The sequence below is a fragment of the Typopeltis vanoorti genome, chromosome 4 (genome assembly GCF_054136105.1).
Source record: "Typopeltis vanoorti isolate ZY-2024b chromosome 4, IOZ_Tvanoo_1.0, whole genome shotgun sequence".
In the NCBI taxonomy this organism is placed as follows: domain Eukaryota; kingdom Metazoa; phylum Arthropoda; class Arachnida; order Uropygi; family Thelyphonidae; genus Typopeltis; species Typopeltis vanoorti.
This window is the reverse complement of record NC_143552.1, coordinates 140,907,177-140,919,193: the sequence shown is the minus strand read 5'-3', so window position 1 is coordinate 140,919,193 and position 12,017 is coordinate 140,907,177. Positions and strand designations below refer to the sequence as shown.

Below are 12,017 nucleotides of genomic sequence, written 5' to 3'. Positions count from 1 at the left end.
TAGAAAAGAATTGTTGATTTAACTAGAAAAAGCTTTTCCGAGTCAAGATAGCTGGATCGTTGTTGAGAGACGATTTTCGGGTAATTCGGCACATTCGTGTCTATTGCTCGCTATCAAGACCAGCTGTGCTTGCTCACTTGCTATTGAGGGTGCAGCATGGAAGCCAACTGGCTTGTAAACATCGCCCTCGCCGCCAATCCATACAGCTAGGGTATACGGGAAGTCTTTCCGATATTCTAAAACGGAATCTCTTATGGACTTGTGAATGAAGGCGCCTCCTGCGAAAAGCAGCGTGGTTGAAGTAGCAAGTGCCCAGGCGAATAACGATCATCCTGAGAGAACATACCGCAGTGCAATCGGCTGGAGGTATTCTGTTATTATTATCACTTCCTCCCAATGTCTGAGTGGTGCACTTGGTCGCTACGCGCGCTATCAGATTACAAAGAGCGACGTTTCCCCTGCTTACACTTAGCATTCGCTGGCAAGTATCTCCCATTAATTACGTTAATTACAAGCTCGTGCTCCTCGCGTTGCCTTCTGTACAGTATCTGCTGCACCGCTCTCTTTCTCCTGCTAGACCTGCTCTGTCATCACCTAATTTCTCGAAAGCCCACTTTCTGCATAAAATGTGATTCATCCACAGCCTGTGGGTAATTTGTTTACATAGCGATAAGCTAAATTAATTCCAGCGTAAAATGAAGAAGCCTTATTTGGTGTACTTGACATTATGGCTTTTAATCGGAGAAAGATTTCTCTTTTCTAGCCACTGAACAGTATTTGATACATTGTTGGGAATTTGTAATAGACTGCTAATGAGTGGAAAGAGAAGAGCAAAAGGGTGTTAAGGTGTAAAAAGAATCAAAGAAATGACTCTGCCATTTTTCTCATGTCGTTGAAGAACCTCTTGAAACTGTCCACTTTAGTGAATGATATTTTTCTTGTCGTAAGTAAAGGCGTACTTGGCTGGCTCTGATAGCATTGCGATAACTTACCAGGGTGGTAGATAAGGTTGTTAGTTTAGTGGCAGTGCTTCCTGTAACTTATCTTCTGTTTGCTTTCTAAAGGAGATAAAGGCCATTTTCAGCAATGATGGACCCTTTTTTCCGGGTACTCCATTTTTTGTTCTTTTAACTGAGTCGATTGATTACTGCTAATGGGAATAGTTGACGATAATTCTATTTTATAAGTTTTGCACTTATCGTATTTGCTCCTTTGTATTTCTTTTTAATATATAATTAGCCCTATTTCCATCATATTTATTATAGTTCTGATAATAATAATATTATTATTATCGATGGTGTCCCATAACTCATTCGGGTCCCCTGACACCGTACTACATATTATTTTTGTTCTATGTATAACTATACAAAGTAATTAAATCATAAAACGCACGTTGATTAGATTATTGCAATGCATATAATTTTCTATGACTTCTACCCTTGTTTTAAAAAAAATATTTTTTTTTTTTCAAGGCTCATAGCGGGATTCGAATATGCGGCCTTGGTTAGAAAGCCAAGACGTCATCCACTCAAGCAACCTGGTGGACGAAATTGTTATAATTTTAAAACAACTATATTTCACGTTTCAGTGTTTTTTATCTATTGATATTAGGTGGCATTGCTGACAGAATTACAATATTACTGTTTTTCCAAGAGCTTAATGCAAAAGTCACTCTTTTTAATAAGAGTGACTTTTTGGTGCTCTAGGCAACATAGTAATATTATATACCGCATATGTTTTAATTAATTTTGGTCAAATACTTAAATGCATGTGCTTGTCAGATTTATTATTTATTCTGTAGAAAACTATTATGGATAAACGTAAACTTAATAACAGTGTGGTATTTTTTTTTTTAATTAAAAGAAACATTTTTATGGCATGAAAAACAACATATCTAGTTGATAGATAGTAGCTGGTGATACTAATGCTACTATGATTAAACTAAGAAAAAAAAACTGGGACGTCAAATTACAACGACAGTTCATTTCCTTTTATTTATTTTTGATATAATCAAGAAAACCAGATAAACTGGTTGGTGTGTATTTGAACAAAATTTACGCCATCTGCTTATATTTTATTTAATTCCATGCCATTGCATTTTAGATATCAATTAGATAATTATTATGAAACTCCCTAAAATTTAAGTCACTATTTCTTTTTTATTTCACAGACTAATTAGTCAGCTGGGAGCGGCGATTTGTTTCGTGCATCTAGCAGTTGTTAGTACTTTAATTATAAGGAGAAAGCCAATTAAGAAGAGCCGACAAGTTAATATATTACTGTTAAACAAATAAATGCATCTTTTGTATTTTTGTTATTATTTTTTACCACTTAGGAAATGAGCGTTAAAATTATAATAGCTTCCAACTCTGAAATTTGATTTAGATATAGAGCCATTCATTCATTTATTAGAAGGGAAGTTTTTAGAATTCCCAACAAACGTACTAACACGATTTATGGTCAGGGAGGGGGGAAATGTCTACGCAATGCTGTTGGTAGACGTTGTAACACATCGGCTTCCTCTGATTGGTCAGGTCTACTGTGACACCAGCATGTCAAACCCACGTGCAGCAGCAACTGTGCATTGAACTGCGGTTTGAAGAACCATCCAAATGAACGAAGATCAACTGCGTAGCTCTTTATAGGAATATTATTTTAGACTGTGAGATTAATATTTAATAAACTTAAAAAAAATTACTATAAAATTTCTCATGAATACGCTACAAATTTTATCATAAAAATATTGGAATGTATTTCAAATTGTAGTTTTACAATTTAAAATATCAAAATGCGAGAATTTCTTTTGCAAATTCTGAAGTTTAGTTATCGTCTGCAGAACTGCGAATATTAAAGAAGAAATAAATATCTAATTTTTTAGGCAAGTTTGTGTTTTAACAGCATTCTAATTGCTATTAATTACAGAATATAATAATAGATATTTTGATTGAAAGTGAATTTCTTTTTACTTTAAATTAAAACTTCACAATTTTGCCCTAAAGAAGCCCATACAATATTCTACTTTTTCAAAAAATAAATAAATAAAAATAATAATTTCGTGTTAAATAAAAATATTTTGTATATTTTAATACTTTTTAAAATTTGTCCTCTTTCACAAGAAACAAAGTTTCCGGTTATTAATATTGAATTAGTTGGAATGCATCTAAAGTGTTATATGGGGTTTATATTACAGATGCATTATTCTTTTAAGTGTAATCCCAGTTTCATCGTATTATTTTGACAGATATTAAATATATTTAATTCTTCTAAATTATAGTAGTGCAAATGCTGTATAGTTCAAGTAAAACACACGAACATAGACACGTACAAAAAAATATTGTATTTCTTTGTGACTGTATATCTTATCTTGTCTCGCTCCTTTTCCTGGAATTTCATTCCAGACAGTCCTAGTTTTTGAAATAGCTGCCCTTTTGGAATGAGTATTATTCTTGTGGCCATTATTTTTGCTTCTTTTTATTGTTTATGGTCGTATGAAAAACCGACTTCAGAGCCTACCGCACGTAGTTTCTTATATTTACAATGGACTGCCGAATGGGCCCAAGTTAAATAAATCCATCTGTTTAAGACAGTGGAACGCGAGAAGACCGCCCACCTGAAAAACGCAACTTCGCAGGCAAGCCTCCGAACATTTGTTCAACATCGACACTACACGCTCAAGTGCTCATCAAAAGCAACATCAAGCTCTGTATAATTATCTTGCTCTCGGGGATGATCGCTTGGCTGCTCCCTCGTCAAGTGTTTGAATCACATTAACAGCCAGGACTATAGCTCTAGCCGGCCCCACGTGGTTTTGACATGAATCTGTCAGAATACTGATAAATCTACGCCAGAAGCGTATGTGGGAGGAGCTAACACGTTCTCTTTCATTATTGGCCTGCTTAACTTGACGTCAGATGTTTCTCTGAACGTACCACGTGGTACGCTTAGGTGACGACTGGGAACAGTCATGTTTGTTGATTAAGCCAATCTGACCGTGCCGTATTTGGTGAGAGCATATCCGCAATCGTTCTTGTCGAACCGCGTGTATGAGTTGTCTCCCTGCTTTCGCTTTGCACTCGCTGCAGGTTACGGCTCACGGCGCTACTGCTAGTTCTCTCGAGAAAGATATTTCTGTGCTGGAAAAAGCCGACGGAAGTACTACTTGGAAGTTACTAGTTGTAGCCTTGCTTGAATTGTGTTGAAGGAGCGATCTGCTTGGCCGACAGACGATCCGAAACTGCACGTTATGGATTAGCAAGGAAGTGGGAATGGATCGCGTACAGTATCAACGCCCTTTGGATCTCTGTGCACTGACATTGTGACCACAAACGCACGTCAAGGACGTCCGTGCTTGATTACCGGTCGTGTAAACGATAGCCAGCTAACGCTGTTTTCGGCCCACGGGCAAATAGCAAACCATTGTCATTGGCCCGCCAACTCTACATCGCGTCACGCCAAACCACACGGTCTTGTGTTCCCAGCATTCGCTTACAAAGCCTACTGTAGTGACAGGAACGTAAGCTCATCGTGGAATCTGTGGCTTGCCTTTGTTCTCTCTAATAGTGCTGTTTTGCAGAAAGAAAATACCACTTGTATTATCGAAGGAGAAAAAAGGAGTAGCAGTTCGCTTAAGTCTGTATATAGCATATTCTCCATTCTGTGCCTCTGGATTTTATTACACATGTCCTATTGATTTGATGATTCAAGATGTATCCATCTCGTCATCCTGTAAGTTCATCAGCCCACTTCGTGGCGGTAATATTTATTTATTTTTTTTTTTTGATACGTTAAAGAGTGCAGTCTAATAAAATGTTAAGCGTTCGCCTAGATATGTATATATAACAGTAAAAGTGTTAACACAAAATTATATATATATATATTGATTTTATCGTAATTCAACACGTTTTTAGCGTAAACCCGCCAATGCGCATATTTTTAATTGGTCTTAAATTCTAAAAAAAACGTTATTGAAACGAATTGATTTTAGACATACTATTGCGGTTACAATTCATTCAAATTTAGATGGTTTATATTTTTTTTGCATTACTTATAAACGTGACAGCATATTTGGGACACTTTTAGCTTTATACCTGATTTTATTTTTTATGTATATTTTTTGACATAAGAGGCAACATAACATCGTACATAATGTGCAATTTATGAAGCTTTCTCCAGATCATATCTAGCACATGTGTATATACGTGTTAAAAAAAAAAAAGCATCTGTTGATATTTTTTCCTACATTCATTTCAGAAAGGTGAATAACCTGATCACTTTCATCTTCCATAGAATTTTGTACGATTTAAATGCATTAGTGTTTCGCCTGTTTTTTTAAATATATTTTTGATAAATGACATTCTTTATCGTTAAGCTATAATCAAAATCGCTGTCTGTGTGAAACTTAGTAATTATTTGAGACACTTTTTATTTTACGTTTTAGTTTTTCTTCTTTATTGCCATTACATTGTAAAATTCCCTGAATAAGCCTCATGTTTATTAATTTTCTTTTGACTCAACACTGAAACAAATATTTTGACATTTTGATATCACACGCTGGATGTGATATAACGCAGGTGTAATTTAATCTGAATTATTTGTAAAAGCAGTTGTTCGTTTTGGTTGGAGCACGTGAGGAATGTGCAGTAATAGAGCAAATGGAAATGATAGATAATCAAGTTTTTTTTTTATTTGTATATGTTGGTAAAGACTATCGGTTAACGTTAGGATAATACGCGGTTTCCAGGATATTATTAGAACACCTGGGGGGGGTGAAATTACCAATTTTAGAAAGCGATATTTCTGGTAATAAAATTACGTGTTTTGTTTCCTCTCCTGTGTAAAAGGGGCCTAAACTTACAAGTCAGAGGTAACCTAGCAAATGTTACCTGCCAAATACAAGCATAATCTACTCTCTTATGTGTACAAGGGGGGGGGGGAACCACTATAACCTTAAACATACTTGGAGGAAAGACGTCTATTACCTAAATGTGAGTGCTTATCTAAATTGGTTTGCTGCAGGTTTTTCGATCATTGAAGGAAACCGAGCGGGAAGAATTATGCTGATCTTCAAATCAAGTTTCGTCTGTAGTATTCTAATATTATTTGAATCACTTTACCTTTCCCCTTCGTGAAGGGATGCATGTATGCGGCGTCAGTTTTACGTGGCGTGCACTAAAGCCCGAGTACCATGTGCCGACAGCGAACGAGATGGTTCCAATTATGGGCTAGGCCGCATGAATAGGGCCACACGTTCCATCGAGGAACATGCTTAAGTCCAATATTTGGTTTGGCTGAACGAATGACGCTTCTGTGATGCAGACGCTTTGTTGAGTCACTCCCCCTCCCTCATCATATTGCAGCTGTATTGACTGTCAGAAGCCTGACACCACATTAGCCTTCAAGTAGTATAGTGTAATAAATTGCTTAACTCCTGTTATATAAAAAATATAGCGAATTTGTAAATAAGAGAGAACTGTAAGTTTTCTCTTATTTACAAATTGTATTCCTAGTGACTTTTAAAGATGAAAATTACATAAAGATAATTGGGAATAGATCGAACGTCGGAAAAAATATCGGCATTTAATTTATTTTTCGATTTACCCATTAACAATAATACCTTTCTGCTTACATTTATTTTCTTTAAAAAAAATTATAAAACTCAGCAGAATGCTGTATATTTAAATAGAGCATACCGCTGGAACGGAAGTACTAGCCAATTAAAATTGTTAAGTGATGTTGATACTCTTAAGAAAGATGTATTAATCTATAATAATCAAATTGTTTTTACATAATAATAATGTTATATAAACCGCAAATATTATGCCCAACGTTTTTCTGATATATTTATTCTTATTAAACACAGAACAAACTGTAAGCCCAGTTGTTTATTTTTTACTAACCTGAAATATGGTATGGGTGTAAAAATTCATTCTCACGTTTTCCTGTTATCGTAATTCACCATATTGATAATTCTCTTGTGTAATTAGGGTCGAATTATTTCGTAGTTAGACCCCGTTGTTATTTTGACAGCCGTGACCAAGTTTCTCAACAAATGATATTAAGTTTCATAGAAGGTCATTTAACTGTTACCTATATATATGTATATATATATAATTCGACCCTAATTATATTTACACCAGAGAATTATTAATATGGTGAATTACGATAACAGGAAAACGTGAGAATGAATTTATATATACGCACACACAGTATGTTTCAGAATAATTGTTGATCTGTTTTTGAAATAGTTTCTTCATCCCTCCCTCCTCCTGATAATCATCTGCTGCTTAGACTCCCAACGCCACGGCTGTTGTTTTGTTCCATTTATTCAAATTTACTTAATTTTAAGATCCTATAAAATGGAAATTAAAAAGGAAAAAACCCCATAAACTTCATGTATAATATCTTATAAATAATAATATTTAATATTTATAACATGAAGAGAATTTAAATAGATTGAATCTATGTCAACATCATTAACAGTAACGCAGAACAGTTGAAACAAATTAAATAGTAGTTTTTTAAAATAAAATTTAAAAAAAAATCCCAAACTATTATTTAATGTTTTTAGTACTCAGAATATTTCTCTTATTCATATTAGCCTATTTGAATACACGATAGGTTTCTAATGAAACAAAAGTACAGTAGTATGTTCTTTGATATATTCAGATAAAGAAGTGAACAGCTAGGCATGAAATGAAAACTTTACACAGTATTAATTCCAAAGAAGGAACAGATGCTCTATTTTTAAATTGGCTATGTTCTGTAGGTTGGTATTTCTTTTGTGAGGTAGTAAAAAATATCTTCTGAGACATACTAACTCAGAATAAATGGGAATATCTTTCATTAGTATTATGGATTGATGAAATTATCAACATTAAATTTTACCACAAATGTTAGATTGTTGTTATCTTGTTTCAACCAGAATGGGTTTTTATGCTCTTGATGAAAAATAAGACCAGCTCTGTTTTTTTTTTATGTTGATAAATCTAGCAACAAACTTTATGGCTAATGTAAGGAGGTTGTGCAGTGAACACAATTTTCAAGTCTTTTTTACCTAGTTTTGATTTTAGTAATTTCCTTAATGAACTGCCAGAGTGTATATTAGCTTGCTTGCTGCTGGTTTTTGGATGAGAATTTATGATTTGTTTCCATTGAGACAAGAGGCCATATGCATCATAGTCACTGAATTCAGACTGCTAATATTTACTAATTTCCTTGCTCTTGTGGATCACATCAAATTCTGTGTGAGTCATTAGGCGCTCTAAAGCTTTCATCTCTCTCTCTCTCTCTCTCTCTGTAGTGTGTGTTTCCAACTACCACAGAAGAAAGTTATAGCTGCTGCAATAATCACACCTAGTTATTCACGTGTGATGTCATTGGATGCCCTGTGATCACTCCCGTCCTTCATAGGGGTTTTGGGTTCACTCGTAATAAAATTTAACCATGCTACCGGCCAAGATGTCTATAGAAGTCAAGGTTATCACGGATGCGAAGTGCATATTAAAATTGTAATACCATTGATATTACATTGAAATATATGATTATCCATCATATATTCCAACATAATGGCTGGTAAGGTGGTTAATGAAATAAAGGTCACACATGCACTTTCCACATAGAGTTAGGACATCATGAACATCCATGCATGTGGGATTTGAAACTGTAGTCTCTTAGTCAGAGAGTGGATATGCTAAGCAGGCCAGCCAGGAATCACGGGAATTAAGTTTAATTTATGTTCTCACATCAGCCTGTTTACATTGGCTATTAGTAAAAATAAACATGCATTTTATCATTATTGTTAATATTATTATAATAACAGTCATGATAATGAATGATTTACATTGTGTTTTTCAACAGATGGTATGTTATGATTATTATTACCCATGCAGTAATCAAATCACAGTACCTCAAAACTAGGTCCAACTGTTCAATAATTGTTGGATGCTTGTTAAAGCAACAAATTATACCATTAATCCTGCTTAGGTTTTAATTCATTCCCGTGGAGGTCACTGTCGCAAAAATGTCAAATCCAATCTTGCAGTAAGTCTTTCAAGCTTTTCCCTATTTTTCTATTCTGCAATCCATTCCATCTTGTTATCACTTACCAAATCAGGAAGCTGATCTGGTAAGTGATTTATTTTGCCTCCCACCTCAGTTTGATGCACAACTTCCATATGTGCCTTCTCTTACTAATACTTGGCTTACTAATATGTAAGTTGTACTTTCTCTGCATTTGCTTTCCGTTGCTGTTTTGTATTTCATTCCTGTTTTCTTGTGAATGAAACAGCAATCAGCAGATCATATCCTTATTTGGTGATGTGTCATTTTGGTTTGCTTGTCTGTATAGTCTTTTTTATGTAATTTTCTTTATCATCCCTTAAATCTGTCCATATTATTGCATTTAAAATAATTAAATTTTTGTAGTTTTTCTTTTGACAATATCTATACATCTAATTTTAGGCATATGAATTGCTTTTCTCTCTTCAAAAAAAAAAAGAGAAAAAAAAGAGATTTTTAAGAAATAAGTATTGCACCATGATAATTGGCATAAATGAATATCGTTCAAACAGTTCAAGTTTCAGCTGATTCAAGAATAACTGTTCTGCCCATGTGTTAAAATTGTGATGTAGAATGTGTTTGATTGTTTAGATCAGTGGCGCACTCAAGATTTAATCTTGGGGAGGGGGGGGGGTAGTAGTTGAGTAGACGATTTGAGAATACACACTACGCATTGCATACGAGCTATGACTGAGCATCTGCAGTGATCGCCAATACATGATACCCGTGATCTCCTCTGGCCCGGCTCGGGCAAACGAAGTAGCGCTGAGCACTACTTCATTCGTTTTGCATTCAGAGTGGCCAGGATTCCCGAGTGCTATAAGGTATTTCCACCTTATGTGATCGCTAATTCATAAGTAGCACAGAAATAGAAGACACAACATAAATTTTAAAAAAAAATTATTTTAATTAGGAAAAGATTTTTAGAAATTTTTCTAGTGTTTTTCCCTTTTTTGGGGGGGGGGCATGCCCTTGTCCCCCTCCCTGGGTGTGGCAGTGATTTAGATCATATCGAAGCACCTAAGTTTAGCAGTGTAATATTTACTATGGCCAGTTGCATGTAATGCAGAAAACTGATATTTCTAGATAAAAAGTTCTTCGATCTCCATATGAGGTTAGTAACTCATCTTTAATTGAAAATCCTTTTAGAAATGTTCTCGTATTACAATAGGAATAAGACCGGTTGTTTTGATTCCCATTCAATTTCCCATGGGTTGCACCTGGTAGACACACTTATCACATCCAAGATGATCATATGTGCAAACAAATGTAGATCTGCCAATTAGTACTTATGGATAATTTTAGGTCATAATCCATTTTTATTATTATTACGTGACACCTCCAGGGAGTCCAAGGACCCATTGTGGGAGGGCACACTACTCTACCTCACTAAATATATCTCGTCCCCTCCACCACCACTAAATTCTCCAACCACGACACTACTACAATCAATACCATCTATCACTCATTATCATCAACAACAATGTTATTTGTCTGTAAACTGGGTGTGTTCTGAAGACTGATTTGTCTGTATTTTTGGTCTCAATGGGTGCACTGTTTTCAAACCGAACTGTTGATTTGTTTTTTGTCTGTTAGTATAATTTCTTATTTTCAGTTGCTCACAGCCAGGACTATCATTGTCATATTTTGGATATTATTGTCTATGACTATGTGGAGTCTTAGACCAGTTTACACGTTTTGTGTAAGGAAATTCTGCTTCTTTTTTTTTTTTTCCTCCCCTTGAGTGGCTAACTTTGACCTATATAAAATTCCTGTGGTCATATGCTATTGAACAGTATTAAGAATTAATATTATCAATAAATATATCTTTTACTGAAAAGAATAACTACAAAATTTTTTTCTTACTTATTGTTCAGTAAAATATTCCATTTTAATTTCTTGCTCATCATATAGTGTGGGGTTTCATTGGTCCATTCAGATTAAGAATGGTCCTGAATTTGTTAACAATGATCATCATCATGGATAGTCAAGCGACTTTGACATATGCTAAAATATCTTTGCAATTTCTAACATATTAATAAAATACTTAAGAAGGTTTCATATTTATTCTTCTAAGGCAGTATGTACCACTCTTTTACTTTTTTGCTGTCACAGTTATCAAGTGCACTTTTACCTGTATACTAGACAGAAATGATTAGGTCTTTTGCATTATATTTATACTAGGGGATTGTGCCTATGGCACCCAACCCCCTGTGTTCTGGACTGGTAGGCTGGTTCTTCTTGAATTCTGATGAATCAAAATTTGAAGACTTGAAAGGGTGTGTTCCTCTCCCCCCTCCCCCCGCGCGCCTAGGGTAGCTCCTGAGTGTCGAGTCTTCAAGGGGGGGCCTTTGGCACCTAAGCTGCCCAACCCCTGAGTTTCGGACTGGTAGACCGGTTCTCCTTCAATTCTGATGACTCGAATTTTGAAGACTCAAAAGGGTGTGTTCTGCCCCCTGGCGCCTAGGGTAGCCCTTGAGTGTTGAGTCTTCAAAAGGGCGCTACGCCCCCCCCCCCCCCCAAGTTCCAGACCGGTAGGCCAGTTCTCCTTGAATTTTGAAGTTCAAAACATGACATAAAAAGCTTATCATTTTATATATATAGGGTAGATTTATGGCTGAAGCTGTAAATCTAAAACAACCCCCCCCCCCTCTCCCAGGAAAAAGAAAAAAAAAGCTTTCACCTTCTCTTAAGACTATATTTCAGTGTAATGGAAACAAAAAGTTCGAAAAATTTCTACCTAGGCAGGATTTTGATTACTGCTCTCTTATTCATTCTAGCAAGTAATCCTCTTCCCTTTTCTCTATGTTTGATTGGCATCAACTGAATTACACATTGTATGTTGAAAAGTTACAAGCACTTATAAAAGTTATCTCACTGGGATTTAAATAACATGAATTTACTATAATATGATTAATAATAATAATATTATTATTAATCACAATTAGTTTTTATCTTGG

General features: G+C 35.2%; 1 protein-coding gene across 2 annotated transcripts in view; it reads left to right on the top strand.

The window, feature by feature from the left end:
- Nucleotides 1–4,009: 4,009 nt before the first annotated feature.
- Nucleotides 4,010–12,017, top strand: part of LOC150107723 (transducin-like enhancer protein 4) — a 220,001-nt gene continuing 211,993 nt past the window's right edge. The window contains exon 1 of one of the 2 annotated variants that reach the window (XM_090391494.1): nt 4,010–4,725. In XM_090391494.1, coding sequence (XP_090247620.1) covers nt 4,705–4,725 — 21 coding nt within the window. In that variant the 5' untranslated portion in view covers nt 4,010–4,704. Of the gene's footprint in view, nt 4,753–12,017 lie in introns of both variants that reach the window. The other variant, XM_090391491.1, reaches the window with a different exon arrangement.